Source organism: Protomyctophum bolini (assembly GCF_963924005.1).
Source record: "Protomyctophum bolini genome assembly, chromosome: 4".
NCBI lineage: Eukaryota > Metazoa > Chordata > Actinopteri > Myctophiformes > Myctophidae > Protomyctophum > Protomyctophum bolini.
Genome location: NC_137865.1, coordinates 24,895,564 through 24,920,739, shown reverse-complemented (window position 1 = coordinate 24,920,739; position 25,176 = coordinate 24,895,564). Strand labels below are relative to the sequence as shown.

General features: G+C 41.6%; 1 protein-coding gene across 1 annotated transcript in view; it reads right to left on the bottom strand.

Annotated features, from left to right (window-relative positions):
* Positions 1–14,822: 14,822 nt before the first annotated feature.
* The window catches only part of LOC308314377 (uncharacterized protein), a 25,632-nt gene continuing 15,278 nt past the window's right edge, over positions 14,823–25,176 (bottom strand). Inside the window, exons 15-27 of the mRNA XM_080761978.1 lie at positions 19,753–19,932; positions 19,452–19,652; positions 19,221–19,362; positions 18,978–19,111; positions 18,726–18,879; positions 18,511–18,615; positions 18,055–18,153; positions 17,702–17,845; positions 17,225–17,302; positions 16,953–17,100; positions 16,706–16,855; positions 16,229–16,301; positions 14,823–15,275 (exon numbers count right to left, since the gene is read on the bottom strand). Of these exons, the coding sequence (XP_080618104.1) occupies positions 15,092–15,275; positions 16,229–16,301; positions 16,706–16,855; positions 16,953–17,100; positions 17,225–17,302; positions 17,702–17,845; positions 18,055–18,153; positions 18,511–18,615; positions 18,726–18,879; positions 18,978–19,111; positions 19,221–19,362; positions 19,452–19,652; positions 19,753–19,932 (1,792 nt within the window). The 3' untranslated portion in view covers positions 14,823–15,091. The remainder of the gene's footprint in view (positions 15,276–16,228; positions 16,302–16,705; positions 16,856–16,952; positions 17,101–17,224; positions 17,303–17,701; positions 17,846–18,054; positions 18,154–18,510; positions 18,616–18,725; positions 18,880–18,977; positions 19,112–19,220; positions 19,363–19,451; positions 19,653–19,752; positions 19,933–25,176) is intronic.

Genomic DNA, 25,176 nt, shown 5'->3' with positions numbered 1-25,176 from the left:
CTGCTACTTACTAAATCTCTTCATGGAAAATAGCCGTGCCGATCTATAGCTCACAAAACATTGTGATGCGACATGTTGTGAGCTTGAAGATCTGCTGAATGTTCACCCCAAAATAGGGACGCTATATGGTTCATGTGGTTAAAGCATGCATTTCAATTAAATTAAAAACAACAACAACAAAATACGTAATGTCCAGCAGTGATTCACCAGACAGTGTCCAAGCTTTTTCCTGAAAGACTTCCCTCATCCCAGACGTGGTATGTGTGTGTGTGTGTGTGTGTGTGTGTGTGTGTGTGTGTGTGTGTGTGGGGGGGGGGGGGACCCAAACAATTATAAAGCTGTGTTTAATCTCACACAACCGAAGTGCAGTACTGTGGGGCCAACAAAACATCAACAACTTTCCTCCAGCCTAGTGCTCTCTCTCCCCCATCAGTGCCCCTGGCACGACCCAGAGAGAGAGAGAGAGAGAGAGAGAGAGAGAGAGAGAGCAAAAGAGAAAATAACTTAGGCAGGCAGACAAGATGCGATGGAGTGAGACAAAGCATGAAGGTGGGGGGGCAGTCAGGAGAGACGAGAGAGAGAGAGAGAGAGCGAGAAAGAGAGAGCAGGGAGGGAGCTAGTGGGACAGAACGTGATGGTCCGCGTGACGCTGGCTCAGCCACTGCAGGCTGTTACGTAAGCGCACCCCCTGCCCTGTCTCCTCATGGAGCGAGCAGACGCCGCTCCTCTCCAATCCCTCGCCCAGCAGCCGCTGCCCGGGGTTTTTTTCCCTCAGCTCACATGGCTCCTCACATGGCTGCCTCGCTCGCTCCCTCCCTCCCTCTGTCCATCCCTCCCCCCTCCCTCCTTCTCTCTCTCCACTCTCCTCCCACTCACGGCGCCCCAGGGTAGCCACCAGCCCCTGCTGTCGCTCTCTGTCTCTCTGTGTCTCTCTGTGTCTCTCTGTCTCTCTCTCTCTCCCTCTCCCTCTCCCCCTCCCCCTCCCCCTCCCCCTCTCTCTCTCCTTATACATCTCCCTGAATCACGCTTGCTTTCTCCCTCTCTCCTGTGCAGTGAGACTGTAGCTCCACGCTCAGGGCTACAGGGATATGACAAAACAGAACACAAGCACATGCACAAGTATACAGCTGAGGGTGCTGTTGAAAAAAAAATGCGGGTCTCAAACATTTGTTGATGCTTCGATGTAGTTAACCACTTTCAACCTGCCGGCAACAATCGTAAAACAATAAAATAAAAAATAAAACTGTAAAAAGGTTTTATAAGCTCACAACACGTTAGCATAGTGGCTCGCAATTCTCATTATTCTATCCTCACTATTCAACATAAGACAAAGTATTTATGGCATAAAGGATCGACACAAGAGGTTACAAACATGATCAGGACAACAAACAAATAAAACAAAATAATTGGCCTCTTCAAGTGTCTGTGCATTCAGACACAGACTGATATTTACCGTACGGACAATACACATAGCCTACATAAAGATAATCCATAGCAGTTCTACTAAAAGTCAAAGTGAAAGTTGACAACACTGTTCTCTGAACTCTGCTTGGCTGCAACAACCTGCCTCACCTTTCAAAAAAGGTCATTAAAAATCTGACACTTTTCTCATGGCCCCTGCATACCCCATGGGGGCACTCTCACCTAAAAAGAACCCTGTCTCCTCCAAAACTCCACTCACTTGAGAGGCCTCTATAGCAGTGAGTTTGATAGAAGACAGGCTTCTGCATCCCCCCTCGCCCCCGATTCACTGCAGTATTGATTTGTTTGTTCGGTATGTGCACGTCCCACGTCCCCCCCCCCCTTTCTCTCTCTTTCTCCCGCTCTGTGAGTGTGTCCTCAAGTGCCTCCCTGCGTTATGTAACACAGCGAGGCTCGCAGCATACTGATGAGGGAGCGACTGGGCTGTGGGCCCATAGACCTGAGAGAGAGCAACACCGACTAGAGCACAGCAGATCTCAGCACCGGACTAAATGCACCAAGAGATTATTTCACTTAACTCTGTATTTAAATGCGGCACCGATATAGATAGATATATAGGTATAGATGGAGAGAGACTGAGAGCAAGATAAATTGACTGCTTTTCATATAGGGCTTCAACCCCAATTTTAGAGATCCTCCACGTTGAGTACTCACAGGTTCCTCAACAATGTCCTTGTTGTCCAGCATCTCTCTGAGTCTGTAGGATCTTGATACAAAAGCTTGTCTTCTTTGCCCATCAGCTTCTTGATATGTTTGATTAATCTGTGAATATGACAGATCGGAATCATCAATAAACCATTAATCTCTCTGCTAAACAGCAGAATCTGTCAGCACCACTGCCCTAAACATGTAGTGATGTTGTTAGTAGGAATAAACACAGAAGCACCAGGGAGGAAGTGGGCTAAGAAAAGGGAGGAGCCAAACCGAGTGCTTGTCTTTTACCGAATAGGTTCCAAGATTGATCAGTCATCAATATTTATTGTCCAATTATGCTTTCGCACATTCAAGCAATTTAACAGTTGTCAGCAGCTCTCAAATATGTATACTTACAGCAACAGAAACATTCAGTTCAACAGTAACAAAACAAATAATAAAGCACATACAGTATGTACAACAGAGTGTAACATGAAGGCATTTCAAAATGAGGTCGGGCATTAGGGTTGTGAGAAAGTGAGCAGTTAAAATAAATTAAATCTAAAATGTTGCGCTCAGTGAGCACAAATCTCTGCCAGGAGGCATGGCCCAATAACACTGTCTGACGCAGTAACATCAAGCTGTGTGTCTCTTATGTTGTCACTTTTTGTATGTTTGTGTTAATCAGACACAGGCTTTAATTGAATGGTGTGTCTCTCTTGTGTATCTGCAATTCTGCACACGTTCACGTCACAGGTCTCTCTGTGTGTGTCTCTCTCTCTGTCAGTGTCTAGTAAGCAGGCACACATCAGTGCACTGTGAGCATCATAGCGATTGTGTGGTCAGTGGCAGTTGAATAATATGTGTGCATTTGCCACCACAGGAACAGTGGTTATATGCTTATAATACACGTATAAACTTAACCAATGAAAGCAACACCACTTTGAGTTGAACTATGTGATTCACTGAGCATTGCAAGTAGATCCCATAGCTTTGTGGGTATCCCACAGCCTGGAGGGACAGTTGGTCTGAGGTTATGAAAAAGAACATACAGTAATTTGTCTGTGAAATATATCAGTGAAATAGTTTCTCAGATTAATTGTGGATAAACACACGTGTGTGGTGTGTGAATGTGGGTGAATGTATACTGTACAGCCAATGTATAAAAGGTTTTGAACAGAAACTTACTTAGACATAAAACTGTCACAGTACAGGCGAGCAGCCTCTGGAAACAGCAGCTCTGGGCTGTGGAGAACGTCCACTAGTACAGAGAACTCTGCATGCACCTTTGGGCTGAACTGCTCTTCTAGACAGGCAACAACACCCCACCGGTATACTATACAGTAAACACACAGCGCACACACAACATACATGCACACAAACAAATATATGTCGGCGGGCCATAAACAAAACAGATAACCCATATATAGCCATGTCACTATGATCCAGACATAACAAACCCGATACGCCCATATAGTCCGGCAGCCAACAGCCCGGGCATAATATACATTACGTATATATACATGAATATACATTATATACATTCACGAATCCACTTGATGAACTGACCGGCTGTATAATGGGATATATGTGACCATATACCATTACCAACCTATATAAGGCAAGATTGTCGAAATGTCATTATGCTTTATGCAATATGCAGCATGTGACATGTCAAACAAGGGGTCCTTGGGCTAAAAACGGCCATAGCCACTTGCCCAAATGTGGCCAAAATGTGTATCTAAAAACAGTGTTTTAAGGATATTGGTGTGTTTTCTGTATATACAAACAGTGTTAAGGATATTGGTGTGCTTTCTGTATCTAAAAACAGTGTTTTAAGGATATTGGTTTGTTTTCTGTATCTAAAAACAGTGTTTTAAGGATATTGGTTTGTTTTCTGTATCTAAAAACAGTGTTTAAGGCTATTGGCTTGTTTTCTGTATATACAAACAGTGTTTTAAGGATATTGGTGTGCTTTCTGTATCTAAAAACAGTGTTTTAAGGATATTGGTTTGTTTTCTGTATCTAAAAACAGTGTTTTAAGGATATTGGTTTGTTTTCTGTATCTAAAAACAGTGTTTTAAGGATATTGGTTTGTTTTCTGTATCTAAAGGATACAGAAAACAAACCAAGGAAAACTTCCTTAGAAGAGGAAGGGACCGCACACTCCAGAGACGCTCAGAAGAACATTATTTTTGCTTCATTGCTTTATTTGCGATCTAGATGCCCTAGAGGCCATTCTGCTCCTTACACTGCTCCCTTGGGCAACAAGAAAAGGTCAGCAAGACCAAAACTTTAATTTAGTGTTCTCAAGCTGTAGCAGAGAGTCTACGGCTCTGCCTACACATTCTGCTCACCCCCCCCCCCCCTCCCCCAGTCCTGTACGCAATGCATCAACACTCAACTACATCTGCCAGTGTTTTGATACAGATCTCGATGTTTGCCTTCTGAGCCGAGGTGATCCAGATCCTGAAGGCAGACTGCAGGAGCTGGATGAAGATGGGCTGGTTTGCCTGGTAGAGAGTGGGAGGATGTGAAAAGGTGAGAGCCGGGAGAACACACCAGTACTGTTGGTTTGAGGGTTGCAGTGTCGCTCCGACAGGAATGCTTCAGCATGCTACAGTATATATATATATATATATATATATATATATTGACTTTTGTGCCCTGCGCCTCACTTTGTGCTGTGCTGTGCCATTTAACTACAACAATTGGAGTTGGACACCCCCCCCCCCCCCACGCAATTGCCCCTACGTTCTGCACCTGTCATCATAGACCGTCTAAATAGGGGCCCTAGCTGAAGTTCTCCACATGATCAATAAAGGCCTATACATTTATTTTCCACATATAATAGATAATTGACAATTTTAGTGGATTTTAAAACACTAGCCCTTACCCGTTGTGAGATATTTGCCCCCCTCTTGTGGCCGTGGGGGGTACTGCGCCCGGGCGCATTGCCCATCGTGTGGTGATGTAAAAACAATATTTGTACAGTAAATATGACAGTTGCGTCTGTAAAAAGTAGCCTAGCCGGTTTCTGGGAGCGTGCAGGGTTTTTTTGGCATGGAGAGATGTGTGCTAATAGTGTGGCTCGGTCGGAGATAGACCACAGACGGATAAACGGGGGTAAACGTTCACTAATAAATTGATTATTAATCATTAATGTATCAAAAAGAGCTCCGTTAAGACCTCCATATAATTATGGTCCATGCCTGTGTGAAAAGTGGGAGTGATTCGTGCAGTTAATGATGAGATAACGTGCTGTCAGTGACATTCAGACAGACAGACATTCAGACATTCGTTGAATTATAGTATGATTGATATTATTGGGAAGGGAGATCAAATTTCTGTCTGAAATTATATATTTCACCAGCGAAGCAGGCGGTCTGCTGTCAAATGAGAAATTATATAACGCTAAAGTAGTTAGAGTTTGGCCAAGGACAGATGGCACATCTCTTTCTGTCCATGCTCCACAGTACTTCAGCTGCCTTTTACGTGTAGAAGAAGGGTACCTGGAGACTGGAGTTGTTGACAGAGAACTGGGAGCTGAAGAAGCCTTTGACAATGGCCATCACCGCCTCTGTGACTCTCAAGGGCCAAGTCTGTGTGGTTACGGTCGGTGGTGCTGTTACACACCTGAATGAGCAAAAAGGAAATTCTCACCAAGGACACATTTAAGTTGTGTAGGTTTCTTCATTTGCAATTTCACTCAAGCGTCACATGGCTTTCATGCAACTCAATTATGCAGTATTTGAGCGTGGTTATAACAAGGGAATGTACTGTATGCAGGACTTATCCATTTTAAGGGATATTCATTTGGGGTGGTTTAAAATCTACAAAGCCTTACATTGGAATTTGGACATGCCCCTCAAGAGAATTTCACACACAGCAGCAGTGATTAACAAAAGTCACGTAGGATGGATTGGACGTTTAGTGTTCACAGAGCAGCTGCAGAGAAAATTGTAATTATGAGGGTTGGCTTTTGGCACATTTTGTTGCCTCCCTCGCCCTACGCACAGTGCTTATTGCGTGTATAAATAGCGACGGCACTCGATATATTGTCGATATACTATATCGTCCACTTCTAAAGCCAGCAACATTCCTCTGTTTTAACCTGTGCTGCTCGGAAAATAAACCACCACGTTGCATTGTTGTTAGCAAACTCACTAACACACTGGGGTGGTGTACCTGGACCAAGCCCCCAGTAAGGCTATCCAACGTTGAAACTGCCACTACCTACTTGCGAAAAGTGGAACTGCAGCACTTTCATGGAGGTGGACGGACGTTCATAACGTCATGTGCGTAAGCCCAGGACCTCAAATTAGGCTAAACTTCCGTTCGCTCGAGCCATTGAGTTATAATTGTACTTCCGGCAGTCTTCCGGGTGCTTCAAAACGCCACTTCCATTGAAATGAATAGCTTGGGGGCGGGGCTAGCGCTCCGGTTCGGTATCTATCCTTTTATTACTCTATGACCTGGACTTGACTGACGCATATGACACCGTGTGTCACCGGGGACTCCACCTGAAGCTGCTGAGGACAATGCTGGACCGGCATATGGTGAAGGAGACGCTTTCCAACTGCAGCTTCATCCTCCAGACCAGCCTGACGCATCGTCCAGAAAGTATGGCTACGCAGACGATCTTGCCATCATGTTGAGCATACCACCTTAGCACCACAGAAGCAAGGAGGGAACTTGAGGTGAGTGTCGACAGCAAGCCCCGAAGTACCTTGGCGTGTGTCTCGATTGGACACCGTCCTTCAGACAACACCTCGAAGAACTCAAGGCCAAGGTGACATCCAGGGTTGTCCTGATCCACCGTGTTACATAATCAGGGATTGTGTTTATATATATATATAGTATATGATAACGTGGTTATGTATATATATATGTATATATATTATATAGGGTAGAGCGATTATGAATACGGTGCTGGTCTGCTGTGGTGCGTGGAGGCGGAGAACCACCAACCTCCTTCTGCCTGCCCACCTCCTCGTCACCGTGAGCCAATCCACGCTCAGAGGGCCAGCCTGGGAAGAATACTTAACAGCAGCTGTGACGTGCGATCAGTGGCATTGTCACTCAGTCACCCCATACTGAGCGCACACTGTCCGGAGGAGCTAGTTAACGCTCAAACTCAAAGCTGTAAAACTGTTTACAAGCATAGGCTGTGTGGAGCACCCTGAGCCGTTATCTGTGATTCTGTGTTAAGGTTACAACTGATTATAATTATATATATAATATATATGGCGTATGGGAGCATGCTTTTTGTAAACCTTTGTTAGGCAGTAGTTAGCGTAGACAGTTTAGGTAGTTTGATCTTGTGTAACATTTCATTTTATTTGTTGGTTAGAGTTAGGTAAGAGGGTTCATGTGATACTTTAGAATAGGGATAGATAGTTTTTGATCGTTTCTTTTAGTTGCCCCATATAGCCCGTTTTTGTTTTGTATTGGAGTCATGTTTATTATATATACTTTGTCACAGTAATGTGGAATAAATAACAGTTCACGTGCCAGCCGTGTTGCATCCTTTCATGATTACCCCTAGACGTTGTAAGGGAATGTAACACACCGCCTCGCTGGAACAACCTGGGGAGCCTCCACTAAGACACTGCGTGTATCCACCCAAGCCCTGGTCTGCTCTGCAGCGGAATACTGCGCCACAGTCTGGAGCAGAAGCCCTCATTCGAGAAAGGTCGATGTGGCAATTAACAACGCCCTCCGAATCATAACGGTATGCCTGAAGCCCACCCATGTGTCTGTCTTGCCAGTCCTTGTGGGAATAGCACCGGCTGGCCTCCGACGGGAGGCTGCCACCCTCGGCCTGGCCAGGAAAGCACAATAGCACGACTGGCACATCCTGCACAACACCACAACAACTCCAGCGCCTCCAAGCAGATTCAAGTCCCACCACCCCTACAGCAAGACATTACAAGAGATGCTCAAACTCCACCACTGAGGACATCTCCAGAGAGAGCAGCTTGGAAGCAGAAGTTGGAGTCAGCCGGGCCCATGCATCGCTACATCTGGGAACCAGGAGACGACCTACCTCGCCGGCAATGTACCACATTGAACCGCTTACGAACTGGGGTTGGGCGCTTCAATGCAGAAGTGTGGATTGGTGGACAGTGGGACATGCGAGTGCGGTGACCCTGAGCAGACCATATCATCAACTCGGAAAACAGCCTCTTCGACCTGGGACCAGAGATGGCTTCATGACACCGAGTTGGACCCTGACGGTACACGAACACTTTTTTTAATAATGTTTAGTTTTGAATGTTGCAACAGTTAAAATATAGAATATGACATTTTAATGTTAATATCATACTGTATATCTTATCGATATGGCAATATTTGGCCTAAATACAGAGATATATATTTCTTTCCATATCGCGCAGCCCTAGCACAAGGCATATATAGCTGAGATACTAATGATTGAAGCTTGTGGAGTCTGATCATTAAAGCATGGCCAGATTATACTTTTTACTGATTCACTTTGGCTGCAATCTCGTCTATGTCTGGCTCTGACACTGATGCTGAAACAAACGTGAAAAGAAAACTCAACAACTCTGAATTATGGATGAGTGCAATTGCTCACCTCAAACAGCAAATGAGCAACACCACAGCAAATCAATAAACTTGGGCCGTGGAAGTTTACTGATAAGGGCAAAAGAAGAGGAATTCAACAGAGAAACCCAGTAGTATTTTCATCGACAGTACTGTACTCTATGAGGGGCTGAATGGGGAATGCCATCATGGGAGACTGAACTGCAATTTTAATTCAGAACACTCAGACGATGGCAACAAATGAATACTTCAGTAGAGTTCTGTAGAGCGCACCTCTAATGGCAATTTCACTACTGATCATAGGGTGCCCCACAAATGCAAGAAATGCTACCTTTCTCATTTACAAAAATCTGTCTGACAAGACAAGTTATGAGGTGCACCATGCAGAGCTCAAGCAATGTCCCAGTTTGACTTACTGATTTGAGGATTTGACAGTCAGAGAGCAGTGACTGTGCACCAATATAAGTGCCTGCGTGCACAATAGAACTCTCATGCTTTTACAGGTCAATGCACAACATGTCTGTCTGCAGATCTGTTTGTCTCCCATTTATACTAATGCACATCATCAACACGACAGAAACAGTACACAGTACACTGGATAAAGCTCCACAAATGATTAATTTAATTTACTGTAGCTTTTGCTCAGTCTGAGGAAGAGATCTGCTCGTCTGCCACAGACATGAAACTTGAACCTTATAGTAGCTTGCTCTGTTTTAGAGTAATTTTAAGTGTATTTCATGATTGTATGTTTTATGTTGTTCGGGAGCCCCTGACCAAAGACAAATTTCTATCACTGCGTGATTTATTTCTTTAAATGTTGAATCTTGAAACTAGGTCAAAGTGTTAAAGTGTTGTCCTGATGTGACTGACTAACCGTGGGACCAACAGTCATCTCTCTGCAGAGTGGTGGCATCCAGTTCAAACACAGAGGAGTCATCTCCAAAGGGAACAGGCACCAGGGTGTAAGCAATAGGGGTGTAATGACATAGTAACTATCGAAAATCAAAGTTTATCGATAGGTAAACGGAAAGTATCGTATCGTTAATCGTTATGCAATGTAAATAATCGGTATCGAATCGTTTTGCAATGTAAATAATCAATTTAATAAATACTAAGTACATGTGCATTGTATTTAGCAATTTTAAGAAGGAAAAAAGAAAAAGAAGGGTTTAATTAGGCTACTTCCATATTGCTATACTTGGGTCTATCAACAAATGTGTGTATTCTCTGTGTTCATGTCAAGGTACGGGTTCTTCCATAATATGTTAGTGTTCAAATACAATGTCTATCTATTTTCCAGAGACTGTGTACTTATTTATATCCATAATAATAATTGTAGGCCTATCCCTAAACCTGCACCATATACAAGTTGCACACATGTTTTATGTATTTGCTAAACAGTTACTGTATCGATTTAAAATCATTGAATCGTATCGCCATGATGAAACAATATCGTCCATGTATCGTATCGTTACCATGTATCGTGAATTCGTGATGTATGTACGTATCGTATCGTTGTTAAAACACATTGGGCTGTATTTTGCGTGTCTTAAGTACCAGGTCTTATTACCTAACTTGAGTAAACTAAAGACCTGGAGGCGTGATCAATGCTCTTTGGCCACTCAGAATAGATGTACACGTATACACATTTGGAACAAAGGTCTAACAATGTATATATCCTATATTACAATTGGCTTATGCATGGGAGGAATACCCGGCAGACCATGTCATCACGGCGATCACGCTCATGTCACATTGGTTGCATTGGTGTGGTTTGGCAATAACCTCAATGTGTCATCATGGCAACAGGTGCAAACAATTAATCAGTCAGCTTTATATATATTATGGGCACAAAAGGGCGCATGCCATATGGGCATACTGTACAATACATGATGTCTACAGCGATCTCCATATAAAAAGGGACAAGGACTGACAAAGACTCTCCAATGTTTATATGGGCATATTGGTCAAATCGGTGTGCGAAGTAAGGACCGCTCTAGATGTAAGGACTGCGTAGCAGCCTGTACCTCATACAGTATATGCCTAGACTCTGCACACTGCAGTATGTAGATTGTTTTAGCCTATGCAGAAAAGGCAGATAATTGCCAAGCACACAGAGGGTTAATTTCTGCCACTATTCTCTGCATGTCAACAGGAGACTCCCCAGGCAAGGCTGCTTCCACGCCTGAGTCTCACTCTCTCTCTTCCCACTCTCCTCTTCTCGTCTGGTGACTCACCCCACCAGCTTAGCACAGCCGAGCAGACAGCACGTCTGCCTCCCCTCCCTCCCCTCATGCCGCCACACACGCACACACACACACACACACACGTTATGTAAGGGGCCCCCTGTGTGTCTGTGATACCGCACTGTGCACGCACATTGAGAGGAGTTTGTGTGTGTTCGTTGCAGAAGCGGAATACAAATGTGGAAGGTAGCTAGGATCAGTGAGAAATGTCTGGATATAGACTCGAGAGTTGAAAGAGTTTGATAGAACTGTTTGTGAGTGTGCAAGATGCGATTGCATAACCATATAGCAAAGGGAGAGAAAAAGGGTCCCAGAACTTAAAGGGCCACTTCACCCCTTTTGCAACCAGATCTTATTTTAATGATGTTTGGGAGACAAGAAACACTTTCCTGGGGTTTTCATGTGGGTAATAATGTGTTTTTGGATATTTCAAAGTGTCCACGATGTCACTTATTTCCTGGACTACATGTTATCTCAGACAGCCCTCCCCCTATCCACAAGGAGGAGCAATGGACCAAAGTAAGGAAGTAAGTCTTGCCGAGCCATGATGTCATGAGGCCCGTCGGGGCCATGAGGCCCATAGTGGACCAAAGCATTATGGGAATTGTAGTAATAATGCCTATTATTTATTCTGCATTTGAGCCACAGCACGGACCACCATTTGATGACATTTATTAGCCTCTCTGACCCAAAACTATATCGTTGGATAAGAGGTTTACAATTCTGTATTGATGTGTTACCATATAGGAGATAACAGGCAGATGCCATTATCAAAATAACAATTCTTCTACATTCTCAAATTGTGAAATCGTGTTAAATTAAGTAATGCAGATGTTTAACAATAATTGTACTCTTGAAGATTCATTTCACGCTTTCAAGAGTTAAATATCTATAATAGTTAATTTGGTTACCACCTGGAACCCCCCTCAAGGGCCGCTGGTGGTAATTCCCCAAAGCAGCAGACGTTTAAAATTATAGACACCAGATATGACATGTTCCCAACTTACTGTACAACAGGCAAAGAAAGAAAAGCAGGTGCGCTTCCTCTGGATACTGGCCTTGGTTAATTCAATGGGTGCTCAACTGAACTCATAAACCACCTAAACAAAAAGGTGGAAAAAGCGGCACTTGCTCAAATGCTATTTTATTGAGAACTCTAACACGTTTTGGCAACAGCCTTCCTCAGAGCAGATTAAAAAAGTACTATACTGTACAACACCAACATACATGTCTATAAACAGTTGCAACTATTGTGTAGGCTATTATGTATAAGAAAAGATAAGAACCAAGATAAATATATACCAAGATAAAAATATAGTTTATAGAATAGTTTATTCGACTGATTTACCACTCCTTTAGATTTCACAATAACAACTGGAATCAGGCATAACCTAAAGGAATGAAATGGTCAGTGATTTGAAATAGGGGTTGACCTACAGGAGGTTGAAAAGGTCAGTCATTTTAAATCATGGTTAACCTACACAACAATGAAGGGTTCAGTCAGCCAGTTTACTATTTTGGTGTATGCTATTTGGTCCCGTCATGTCTGAAAAACTCTAACACAAAAAGATGGGTGATGATGTTCATATCAGTGGGAATGCTGCCACCTACAGCATAGTAAGTAAAACTGATGTTTTTTTTTGTTTTTTCCGCCCGCTGGGAGAGCACTAGTGCTTTGGCATGTTGGGTTAGATCTTAATGTTCGGGGCTGTTGAGAACTCTAGTTTTCTCCGGCTCCCGGGCATGGCTGCACTAATAACTTTGGAGCAGGCCCATCTAGAGTTTAAAATTGCCCCAAAGTTATTAGTGCATTATTTTAACTTTAAATAATATGTACCGTATCAGTCAAAAGGGAGACATCGAAGAGGAAGGATGGATGGGGAAGGCTCAACATATGGAATGTCAGAACAGGTCAGCTCCATACGTATATGGAGATCTAAGGGTTTGAGGTCAGATATAATGCAGGACAAGGAATATACCCCAAAGTGCTGATGAAGCCATTAACCGAGCCTTCCGTGTAAAGAGACACAATGGCTGGGTTTCCCAAACGCATATGGTGTAAGACTTGTAGTGCTGCACATGCTCAGATGCCCTCTAGGCCGCACACAGAAGCCTGTGAACATAGACATTCCGTGCATAGATGTGCCACACAATGGTAGGCCTGAGGCCTGGTATGGTATAGGCCTCAGGCCTGGTATGGTAACCCTAACCCTGGACAGCTGACAGTATGGCTCTCTTTACTCTTTTGATATTGATGAATGGCTTCATCAGTGCGGTTTGAGTTTGTCTTGCTATGCAAATTAATCAGTCAATCAATACATACAAACAATCCTAATATAAAACCTCTGTCCGTCGTGTGTGCGTGTGTCTGTAGTTCACGTACCTCAAGAACCTTAAGACTGAACGACTGAGGGACCTGAGGGAGTGCTGTGTCCGGCCTCTAGTTGGTTGGATAGATGGTTGACCAGATTCTCCAAAACCTCATATATTACCCATAATGGGGACTGGGGTAGCCCATGTACAGGCCCGTGCACATCACAGAGGCCCCCGAAGGAGTCATGCGCCATGTGGGATAGCAGAGTGGGAAATCAGTCAGATCAGAACTGTGGGCTTAATGTTAATAATATACAGTATATAACTTAAATTAAACAAAATCATAATACATTGTGCAGACACCAGCTGTTATCTGAAAGGAGGCACATGAGGATACAGACACAGATAATGCAAATGGCTCTGTTTTTATGATTAATGGGAAAACTTTAAAACAGAGGGCTAGCCCAAACTCGCTAGCCCAAACTCCTGCATTGTAAAAGTCTTATCTTATGATGAGGAAGTTATTGTTGATGCTGGTGATGATCACAACATTATGTACTACTGTATTATGTACTATGTATGAACATTAGACGCCATTGGAGGAAACACTGAGGAAACACTGACATGCAGTTCAAATGCACTGTCATCATTTATTTACTGTACAATCTTGAATCTTCCGATATCTGGCCTATATCGCCATCTAGTGCCAAAATACAGCTGTGATAATGGACATAAAATGTCTGCAATACAGTATTGTGGTAATAATCAATATAACAAACACATCTGCAGTGGTTGGAACTTGGAGGTCATCTACCCATTCTAATTAAGACATTTTGACCCTGTCGAGTGGTTTAATATTCATGCACAATATATTATTGTGCCCCAGTGCCCACAATACAAACGTTCCTACCACAGTATAAGCCATATACACTACAGACCCCAGTGTCAGGTATGGGCTATACTAGTTTCCTTGACAATGGCAATATACTGTACTTTTAATATCTCTGCCAGGAAAGACAACAGTTGTAAAACGTATGGATTGTTGGTTAATCTGTTCTTGTGAGTTAACTATCAAGAAATGTCAAACTAACTGGTAGTCAGGCCATAGGGGAGAAGAACATTTTCCAAAATTGGCCCCTCATCCACACCTATCTGACTGCAACCATCAAAACCAACCCTTAACAGTACAGAACCATCCATGTTGTGCGTGTTTTGTCAAGGGTATTCACCATCTACTTAAATCCCCCAATGTGGAATATATTCTCTCACACAAACAAATAGGCTGTACAGATCTAACCTGCAGTTTCAGATGTTCAGGAAGATGTCCCACTTGGCCTCCTCTTCTATATCAACTGGTGTGGTAATGCATCCTGATGAGATAAAACATTTATCCAGCTATACTGTATGCAGACACATCTAATGTAAATTATTGTTCACCAATTAAAACGTAGATATAACAGTTAATATTCACAAATTCACGAATTTCTTTTAGTAACCAAGTGGTCAAACATCCAGTTATTTTTTATTAGAATAAGATTCAGTTTATTCACATTTCTTTACATGGAGATAAACGTAGCGTTAAACAATTAATGACTTAATCATTCTTAAAAATAAATTAGCAACAACCAATTAGACCCTAGCAAAAGCCTATTAGACCTTAATAACCATGATTAAAACAGGTGGTTGTGGTTGCTAAGATTCATTGAAATATTTGCGACAACATTCAATTACTGGGACTTCCAGTCTTTTCTTATTAATCAAATCTCTCTGATGTAATGTGGCTATACTTGCAACGGTTGATTGAAACCAGTTTATCGGTGAGTGGAATGCAAATGGGGGTGCTGTCCGTACTACAGTTCAGTGTGCTCTACATTCTCTTGACTCTGGTGAATCTTCTCAGGAAGAGTTTGAGTCAGCAAGGTGTAGCGGTCCTTCTTCAGGTGCTGAGCAGACATCTGTTCCAACCCAATGGACAGGTAGTGTTCATCAGCACCGTACTGATGCCAATGTACCAGGCCGGCTCCATTAGGTGACCTACAGAACAGTACATATAGTGTTATTAGGATGAGTAATGAGAGTGTGTTTGTAGTAGGGACTAAAGGTCAATACATGCTCCTTCCTACATCGGAAAAGGCTTTCCTAACTAGTTTGGAGAGTCAGGATACCTGGGACGCAGGAGCGTCCAAAAAAGAAAATAAAAATAAGGTGGTATCAGAAGTTCTGAATAAATAAGAAATGTTGACCTCACTTTCTGGAAAAAAATGTTCTGACGTCAGAATGTATTGCGGTTTACACTTCTATCTATACTAGATATTGGCCATAGAGCACCGAAGTCTGACGTCACTTTCAGTAGAGGGCGTCAATCCCCAGGTTCATGTATTTGTTTAGTTGCATTGAAATCCCCATTGAGGCGATTTTAGATCGCCTCATATAACAACTGTGTTTGAAAAATAAACATGTCACCCCGGCCGCTTCACTCATATGGATATGAAGAATCAACTGACTGAGAGAAAACGCTAATGTTACTGCTGCTGAATTAGTTAGATTTTCGCTAGAAGCAGACTGTATCATATATGAGTGACTGACTGTTACAAACGATACAGAGACACCTCCCTAACAATAAAGCCGAGACAGCTTGTTTATGTTTGGACCACAACGCTTATAGTAGACGATATTAAGATCACCCCATGTTATTCTCCATAGAGAAATTACTTCCGCGAACCAGGGGAATCGTCGGGATGAGCGAGTTACGTCAGGACTTCGGTGCTCTATAGAGAATAATTAAGGGCGTGTTAGTTAGACGGTCGGTTTCAGCCTTGAGATTTATCAAAGGACAGACTAAATGTACTCTAGGATCGGCTGTATTGGATTGCTTGATAAATCTCACATGGATTTTGGCTTAAACTCATTCCTGGTCTCAATTTTAAGCTGGGTTGTACACACCATTGATAAATGAGGGCGACTGTGTATTATGAGTTTAATCCTACCCCGTCCGAGCAAAGTTGCCCCAGTAGCTCATCATAGTTTTGCTGAGCTGTGCCTCTTCTTCTGTACATGATACTGTAGAGTGATTAAGAAAATGGTTTAGTGAAGCTTCAGATGTACACTTTCAAAAGGGTATCGATTCTTGGAAAACCATAGCTACATTTATACCAGTAAGACGCGCAAATGCGGGACGCGAACGCAGCTCGTACATATTTAAGTTGTCACCATGACTCAGCCATAACCATATAAGGAGTCCCCAAAGCAGCTCCATATATGGGCACAAAAGCGTGACACACGGACACACAGACAGAGAGACAGACAGACAGACATGATCTGCTAGGTCTCATAGTAAGTGCTCACTGCATTCGCAATCACTGCGTTCGCAATTATGTTCCATTAATAATACAATAATACAGAGCTACCGTAATTTTATATTTATTATGTTCCATTCATCAATTATTTTTGAATATTGCACTTACTCCCAAATTCGGCATAGGAAGTGATAAAGCAGTTTCCTAATACAGTGATGATTTCATCACCATGGTCTGATCCAACAAAGCTTGGCCTTCTCTCCTGCAGGAATTTGGGTGGATGCTGGTACTCATACAGATATACAGGAGCACCTGCATCTGGTTGTAGACAAAATGAGGTATGAGAGTTTCAACGCCAATATTCAAGGGAAAACGGGTTAATACCATTCTTAAGATTACTAATTTTTTTACTTACCTCTGTGGGAAATTGCCGTCTTAATGGCTGGAATGGTAAACAGCATGTCTCCAAGCAGCTCTGTAAATCCATCTCTAATTTTCAGTGGATCTCCAGAGGTTCCAAGATATTCATCTGCCACAAGCTCTTTCACTGAGCCATCTTTCAGCTTGAGAAAGAGAGAAATTATTATTATATAATAATTATTAATAATTATAATATAATTATTATATTATCTATAATCATAGAAAACATGACAAAACTCAGGCCATGCAACACAGTGTTTGTCTTACATCGGGAAAGAACATGGCTAGAATAGGCATGACATGTTCCCGGTCCATTCCCTCTGTCCAGTTTGGGGGAGCAATGAACTAGAAGAGCAAGAATTTTGTTTTGTAGAACAAAAAAACAAGAACTATCAAAACAATATATTTCAGATGGACCTATGAAGTAAGTAAACTCAAAATAATCCATTGAATGTTCTAATGCAATGATATCACAGGTTTGATTGATTTGATTGTTTATTTATTTTCGTGTCCTGCACACAATGTGCCCAACCCTCATGGGTTTATAAGACAGTACTCTTCTTTCCCAAGCTTGACAAATAAAATCTGCCACAACAAAAGTTTTGGCAAAACATATCTCCATTTTTACATCATTTTACATACGTCATTTAAATCTAGGAAATCCCCATAGATATAAGACATCTTATTAACCAAAATATCCCTTAAGTCGTCATATTTAGAGCAGGTAATGTCACATGTACTTACCATAGGGAGTAAGTAGCCCCCTTCATGATTATTAACGCCTGTTATGAATGGAATTTTAAGAAATTCATGGTTTTGGTACAGTTCCTCCACAGGTTTTGTCATGAAATGTCCATCAACGGTGATGGGGTATCTTATCATGTTGTCCTTGAGAGAAAAGCATACCAATGTGTAAGAGATTTAAGATGTGGAAGCTCTGCAAGTGTAAAACTCAGGGAAGTGGTACTGAAATGAAAGTAATTGTCAAACAGTCAGAACAACAAATACATTTCACTTAAATCTAACCAAATATTCTATTATGATCAACTTGTTATGTCAGCAGCTGATATCTATTACATTATTTGTACATGTCTAACCTTTTCAATAGTCTGCATAGCATCAATGTCCATGGATCTCAGGCAGTCAGCAATCATTTTTGTGCTTGTGATGTCACATCCTGATACATTGGCTAAAAGCTGGCAATAACAATCAGAGAAATGTAAGATTTGAAAGACCATACAAAATTCTTGTTTGCACATTGTACTACATAATTGTGTATTTACCGGTACACATTTTTTAACACAAACATTGAATCTCAGTTGAGAATGACGTGGCTCCAATGTGGATATCGGACGTCATGTGACCAGCCTGTGGCATTAGTTATTTATGACTACCGGAGTATGTCCATTTCAGCCCAATCAGAGCCTCATTGACTTCCAATATAAAACATACAGGCAAGTAAATATTGCAAAGACATATGTGGGGGAACATATTTTTTCGTTCTGTGGCCTACTGACTGTTATGCATGCCATAAAAATAAACAGTTAAATAACCTGTGCTATAGGCAAAGGATTTTCCGTGTATAATGAATCAATTCGAGCAGTGCCACTCTCAGCAATTCCACGGTGAAACAGGCGATCAGACAATGGAGACAGAGCCTAATAATTCAAGAAACACAGAACATAGAAATTATGAAAATATTCCTCTATGAATTCATTCATTGTCTGTCATTGAGTTTCAGATAATATTTGTGTGGACTGTAACGTACCAGGAGGAACACGCTCACTCCACCAGCAGACTCCCCAAATATGGTGACTGAACCTGGATCTCCTCCAAAGTTGTGGATGTGCTCCTGGACCCATTGCAGAGCTGCCACCTGGTCCAGTAAACCAAAGTTTCCAGACATCTGTTCATCTCCGGTACTGAAAAGAGTAGATGATCAGGAATCGCTAAAACAAGTCACCAATGAACAGTTCTTCCTCAATTGTTCCAGGACATCATCATAATTCATCTTCCTCACCTGAGAAATCCCAGTGCCCCTAAGCGATATTGGACCAGAACCACTACTACATCCTGGTAAGCAGCCAGGCCACTACCATCGTACAATGAGGCTGAGCCACTTGCTAGCCCTCCACCATGGATCCAGACCATGACCTAAGGAGTAGAAAAAATATTATCTTTTTCTTTTTAATTTTACTAAATGGACTCAACAATTCTATTGAGGGAAAAAACAGGGTAGAGGCAGCAAGTGTAAAACTCTTACTGGGAGTTTGGCATCTTGAGTATCTATTGCTGGAGTGTAAATGTTGAGGTAAAGACAGTCTTCTGAGATGTCAGGGATATCTGGTGTCTTCATGTATAACATCTTTACCAGATCCAGAAGTAGCGGTTTATTTTGGACACAGCTATGAAAACAAAAGAGAATTCCAGTTAGTACAGTATATGGAACAAATCTCAATACAACAATACCTCCTGGACTGCATGAATGACTTACATGAATGGTTGCTGGGTGGCATCTCTCACTCCTTCCCATCCCTCTGCAGGCTGGGGTGGGGCCAGTCTCAGTGGTCCAACAGGAGGCTTTGCAAACGGAACTCCCAGGTAGACATTGACACCCGTATCCTTCCCCTTTACACTTAAATGCTCTCCTCTCAGACTTCCCAGTTTTGTGTGGACTACAGGCCCCGTCTTTGGTCTGTGAGACAAGTATCATACAGTGATGGTGTAGCGAGTTTCACTCAGATGAAACCTAGTTTAAAAAAGTTAAAGGTACAATTATAAGTACAAGATCATACAGTTTACTGTTCTCCATCTTCTCTCTATGTTGTCTGATCTTCTCAGGAAGGGTTTCAGTCATGAAAGTGTAACTGTCCTTCCTTGGGTGCTGACCAGGTTCCTGCTCCATCCCAATTGAGAGGTAGTCTCTCTCTGCTCCATACTGTGGCCAGTGTACCAGGCCAGCTCCATTAGGTGATCTATAAATGCACACAAACACACAGTACAGAAGAGATGGCTGGTGATTCCAATGAGGACAGCAGGACGAACATCATTGCATTTACTGCAATGAAAAACCCAGTTTTCTTATTGTATTATTACAAAACATCCTCAGATAAGAACACAAACAAACATTCTTAGGGCCGATTCATACTCCTGTTTCGGCGCTGTAGTGCCGAAATGATTTCGGCTCGTCAGAAAATTTCAGTAGCACCGAAGAGGACGGTACCCGCCCCCCCGAACCTCAAATGACGTCAAATTGTAGGCTCTACAGCGCCGAACCGACTTTTATTCGGCTCTAAAATAGGAGTATGAATCGACCCTTATAGTTAAATAAAGGTGGATTGGATAAAATAAAATAAAACTCTGCACATTGTAGAATGTCTCTTACCTTGTACGAGCAAAGTTGCCCCAGTATTTCATCATAATTCTACTTAGCTGTTCATCTTCGTCTGTACAATCTGGGAGAGAAAGAATCATGGATGGTGTTAAAAAAAATCACAATGACTTATAGACTAGTACATAACTACATAATGTTGAGCTGCAAATCGTGGTCTCGTTTTACCTTGCACTGTGACTTGATCTTCTGTGAAACATAATCCCAAAACAAAAATAAGATCATCCATATGATCAGAGCCAACAAAGCTGGGTCTCTTCTTCTTGAGCATGCCGACTGTCTCCTCAAACTCATAGAAGTACACTGGAACTCCTGCATCTGTTTGGAGGATGAAAGAAAATATTTAATTCATGTCATGCAACATACCTGGTCTTTGACTTCTAATATTTTTCCAAATATTTGTATCCTGACTTGATACCAAAGTGCTGTGTAATGTGTTACATTCACACACAACCATAGACGGTACCACTCTCATTGGGAGCAGTTACGGATTCGGTGTCTTGCTCAAGGACATGAATATGCATTTCCTGCTCTCTCCATGTATGGGAGATTTAAGGCTCATTCATAGACTGGATTTTCAGTGGTGAGGTAACCTCCAAACGCGGTGAAGAGCAAACCACCGCCACCACCCCAACCCTTCTCTCTGTTTTTACTCACCACTGATCAATTATTAGTTATTTCAGCTCCGGTGGTACCCTCAGACTATGAATGAGCCTTAATATTTTCTGGGTAACATCTTGTGTCTTTTGTCAAGGGGTCTCACCTATTGTTAAACCCCACCCTGTGGAAACAGTAATGTCTTCTGCAACTATTTCAATGACAAGAGCAGGGCTTCTCAAAACGTATTATGCCACAAGCCCACAACCCTATATTTATAGAGAAGTTGCAATATGTGTCATTTGCAACACACCGTTTCAGAAACAACCATTACATTTTGTATAAATAATCTTGCGTGAGTAAAGTCACCATGACCGGTAACTGGTAAGTGGTAAATAGTTTTTATGCTCCTCACCTTTTTCCTGCATTTGGCTTCTAATGGGGGGGGGGAAAGCAAGGTCTAAAAAAGGACCACTTCACCACTTTTCAACCTACCTTTATAAGTCCTCACTAAAGTTCATGATAAAATGGCACAATTGTTTTCTTCTCCCGTCTGTGGGCAGTTCAGTATTGTTTGATGTACTGATGTCTATGTCGCTGCAACCCAATTTACCCTTCAGGGACAATGAATAAACTTGAACCTTGAAACCCGTCCACCAGTGACATCATTGATGGGGAATCCAAGCTAATAGAAACTACAGACTTTCAATTCCTGAAAAGTTGCAATGCGATAATGAAAGCAATTGTTCTCACTAGCCCTTACCCGTTGTGAGATATTTGCCCCCATCTTGTGGCCGTGGGGGGTATTGCGCCCGGGCGCATTGCCCATCGTGTGGTGATGTAAAAACAATATTTGTACAGTAAATATGACAGTTGCGTCTGTAAAAAGTAGCCTAGCTGGATTCTGGGAGCGTGCAGAATTTTTTTGGCATGGAGAGATGTGTGCTAATAGTGTGGCTCGGTCGGAGATAGACCACGGACAAAGACCACGTCTGTAAACGGCTGTTTTTATTCACTAATAAATTCATTATTAATCATTAATGTGTCAAATGGAAAAAAGGGCTCCATTACGCCCTCCATATAATTATGGTCCATAGGAGTGATTCGTGCAGTCAATAATGAGATAACGCGCTGTCAGTGACATTCAGACAGACATTCAGACATTCGCTGAATTATAGTATGATGATGATGATCATAAAAATCAAAATATATAAATAAATAAATAATCTTGTTTAAAAACAAATCTGCCTAACAATGATGGGTTTCTGAACTGCCCACAGCCCTCCTATGAGAGACAAACTGAGTAGAAAAGAAATGTGGAATGTTATCATGAACCTTAGTGAGGATCAATTATACGAAGATAAGTTGAAAAGTGGTGAAGTGGTCCTTTAAGAGGGGCCTCTATATTCCCAAAAGCACTTTCACTTCTGCCCATAGGGGTGCCACCCTGGCGGAATATGTTGATGAAATGCAATTTCCACCCAAGCATTCTTGCGCCCTAACTGCTACAACCCACAACTACACAACACTGACCATGCAGCCCAGCCCTTTCTGGTTCTAAAATGTGAAGTGAACAGATTCTTCACTTGAAAATGGCCTGAAAATATAGCTAAACTATGTCAAGAGCTCTGGAACTCTATTAAAAAGGATGAAAAAGGATTCCATTGATCTCTGGTTTCTGTGAGTTTTAGTGAATAAAATATTATCTTCACCAATCAGTATGGTGAAACATGCAATATACTGTAACTAATACAACTTGCGTGGTTGCAATTGGACTACTATTGTCCCTTCCATTGAGACAATGATATTGACAATGTGGTTTATCCTATGCCCAAACAGGCTTTCTGTAATAGCTCAGCAGCAGATCGATGCCTGCATTGGGGACCCAGGTTAAAATCCTAAAGACTCGAGTCTTACCTCTGTGGAAGTTTGCAACCTTAATGGCAGGAATGACAAACACCACATCTGCAAACACCTCAGAAAGACCATCTCTAACTTCCATACGATCCCCTGACGTTCCCATGTATTCATCAGCCAACAGCTCGTTTATCCATTGGTCTTCAGGCTAAATCATAGAAAGAACATATACTGTAAGACCTTGACATATAAAACAGCGGTGAATGGAGCTTCCATGCTCCAGTACTATTATATGGAAGCAATTGAAAATTGTGGGAGGCAAGTAGGCAACAGTCTGCTGAGTCTGGCCCACAAGACTACCGGGAGTGAAGATACACAATGCTTTGCACTGGGAAGAAGAGTGCAAGCTTGTCTTTATCGTAGAGATTTCATGTACAAATTGGGCATTTACAGTATTTTGTACATGCATTCGTAGGATTGACGGCTGCTTTATCAATCATATCAAATCAAAATAAGCTAAATTATTTTGTGGTATGTTGAAAACAGCATACAGTATGAAATATAACAATGGGATTACTTAAGTTTCTAAATATTTAGGCACAATGAAACAGCTGGTCATGGTCATGTTGCCTCATTCTGCTGAAGTAAGTATTTTGTGGTATGTTCAAAACAATGTTAAATCAAATATAGGCCAGGTATGTTTCAATTTTGTAACATACCTGTCGCGTTTATTCTGTGTGGTGGGCTCATTATAATACTAAGTGCCGACCCAGCTTATATTTTTAACTTCATGTTTGTGTTGTATATGTACAGTATAGATGTTGTTGCTATTAAGGAAGTTCACTGCCTATATAGTAAATACTCTGTTATATAAGAACAGAAATCCTCTTATCAGCCAATTACAGTATCTCAGGGATGTAGATATTAATACAGTTAATTGGGGGGTAAAATGTGTTATACTAAGGGAGATGTTTGTTGCGTACTATTAGACTTAGTGAAGTGAGCAATAGGCAGGAGGAAGTATCAGATGACAGAGGCGTGCTTTCACAGGATATGAGGCAGGATGCGCGCGGGATTCGAGTTCATTCTGAAGGAATGTAATGAACAGGAGACATGGCGTTTGCTTAAGTCTTTATAATGTGTTAATAAGTACAGTTAAATGCTCTAAATACAGTCATAATGATACGCTTATGCAGTCGCTAGATCTGTGAATTAATAGTATGTGTTGTGTTTCTTTTGTGTTTCAGTTTATTACCTAATGCCGCGATCTCTGAATATCTTGTGCTATGATGATTAAGGACAATCAGTTGATGCTATTGAACTATATCTAAACACGGGCCAGACAAGGCAAATAAGGCTTTTTACTGTACACAAGTTTAGTAGAAGTGTGTTTGTACGTGTATGAGTGTGTTATGAGATAATAGTAATAAAATGGCCAAAATTAAGTGATTGTTTGCGAGCATTATTGCAACTTGGAGGAAGTGTGTGTTTGAGTAATATAACGGTGTGTGTTTAAATCACAAATTACCATACCTGTCTGTTACACTCCTTTACGGAGGGTTGAATCAGTAGTTAAGCAAAGTTATGAAACAGCAAAGTTTAATTATATCAGTACAATACCAGACATTGTGTTGCAAGAACTGTAGAGTTATAACTTACATTGGGGTATGTAAACATGGACATAATGGGCAAAGCTTCTTGTCGGTCCATTCCATCCACCCAGCCTACGTACTGTGATGACAGAACATAGAATTATACATGGATATAGAACATGAATTATAAGCGATAATTGGAACAATCAATAATGAGTGAATATATCCTGTGTGCTTATAATTTCAGAAAAGTTGTGGTTTCCTCTAGTATACTTTGGGTAACTGATGATAAATGTATGAACATATGCTTTGAGATAACATGACTAATAGTATAATAGTAGGATAGCTGTAGTGATGTGACAGTGTAATTTGTAATTTACAACAAGCAGGATTCCTTCACAAAGTTATGTCAACTTACATGTAAAAATAACCACCCTCCTTCATCACTATTGAACCCAATCATGAGAGGCACATTGTGCATCTCATGATTTTGTAAAGCCTCCATTCCAGATTTGAGAAGGAACTGTCCATCGGCAGTCATTCCAAGTTCTAGTGCTTCATTCTAGAGACCAAAAGAAAGACAACTAGGCACAGCTAGAAGGATATCAAATAAATTATTTAATACTTTTGCCATCTGCATTGGCATCCCATCATAAAGTTCAAAGTATCAAGTATCAAAAACTATTTAATCCGTTTGCTGGTTTCATGACAATAAAAAATGTTTTTTTGTATTGTATGACTTAAAGGCCTACTATGTTGACAATTATCACCAAGATCCAAAA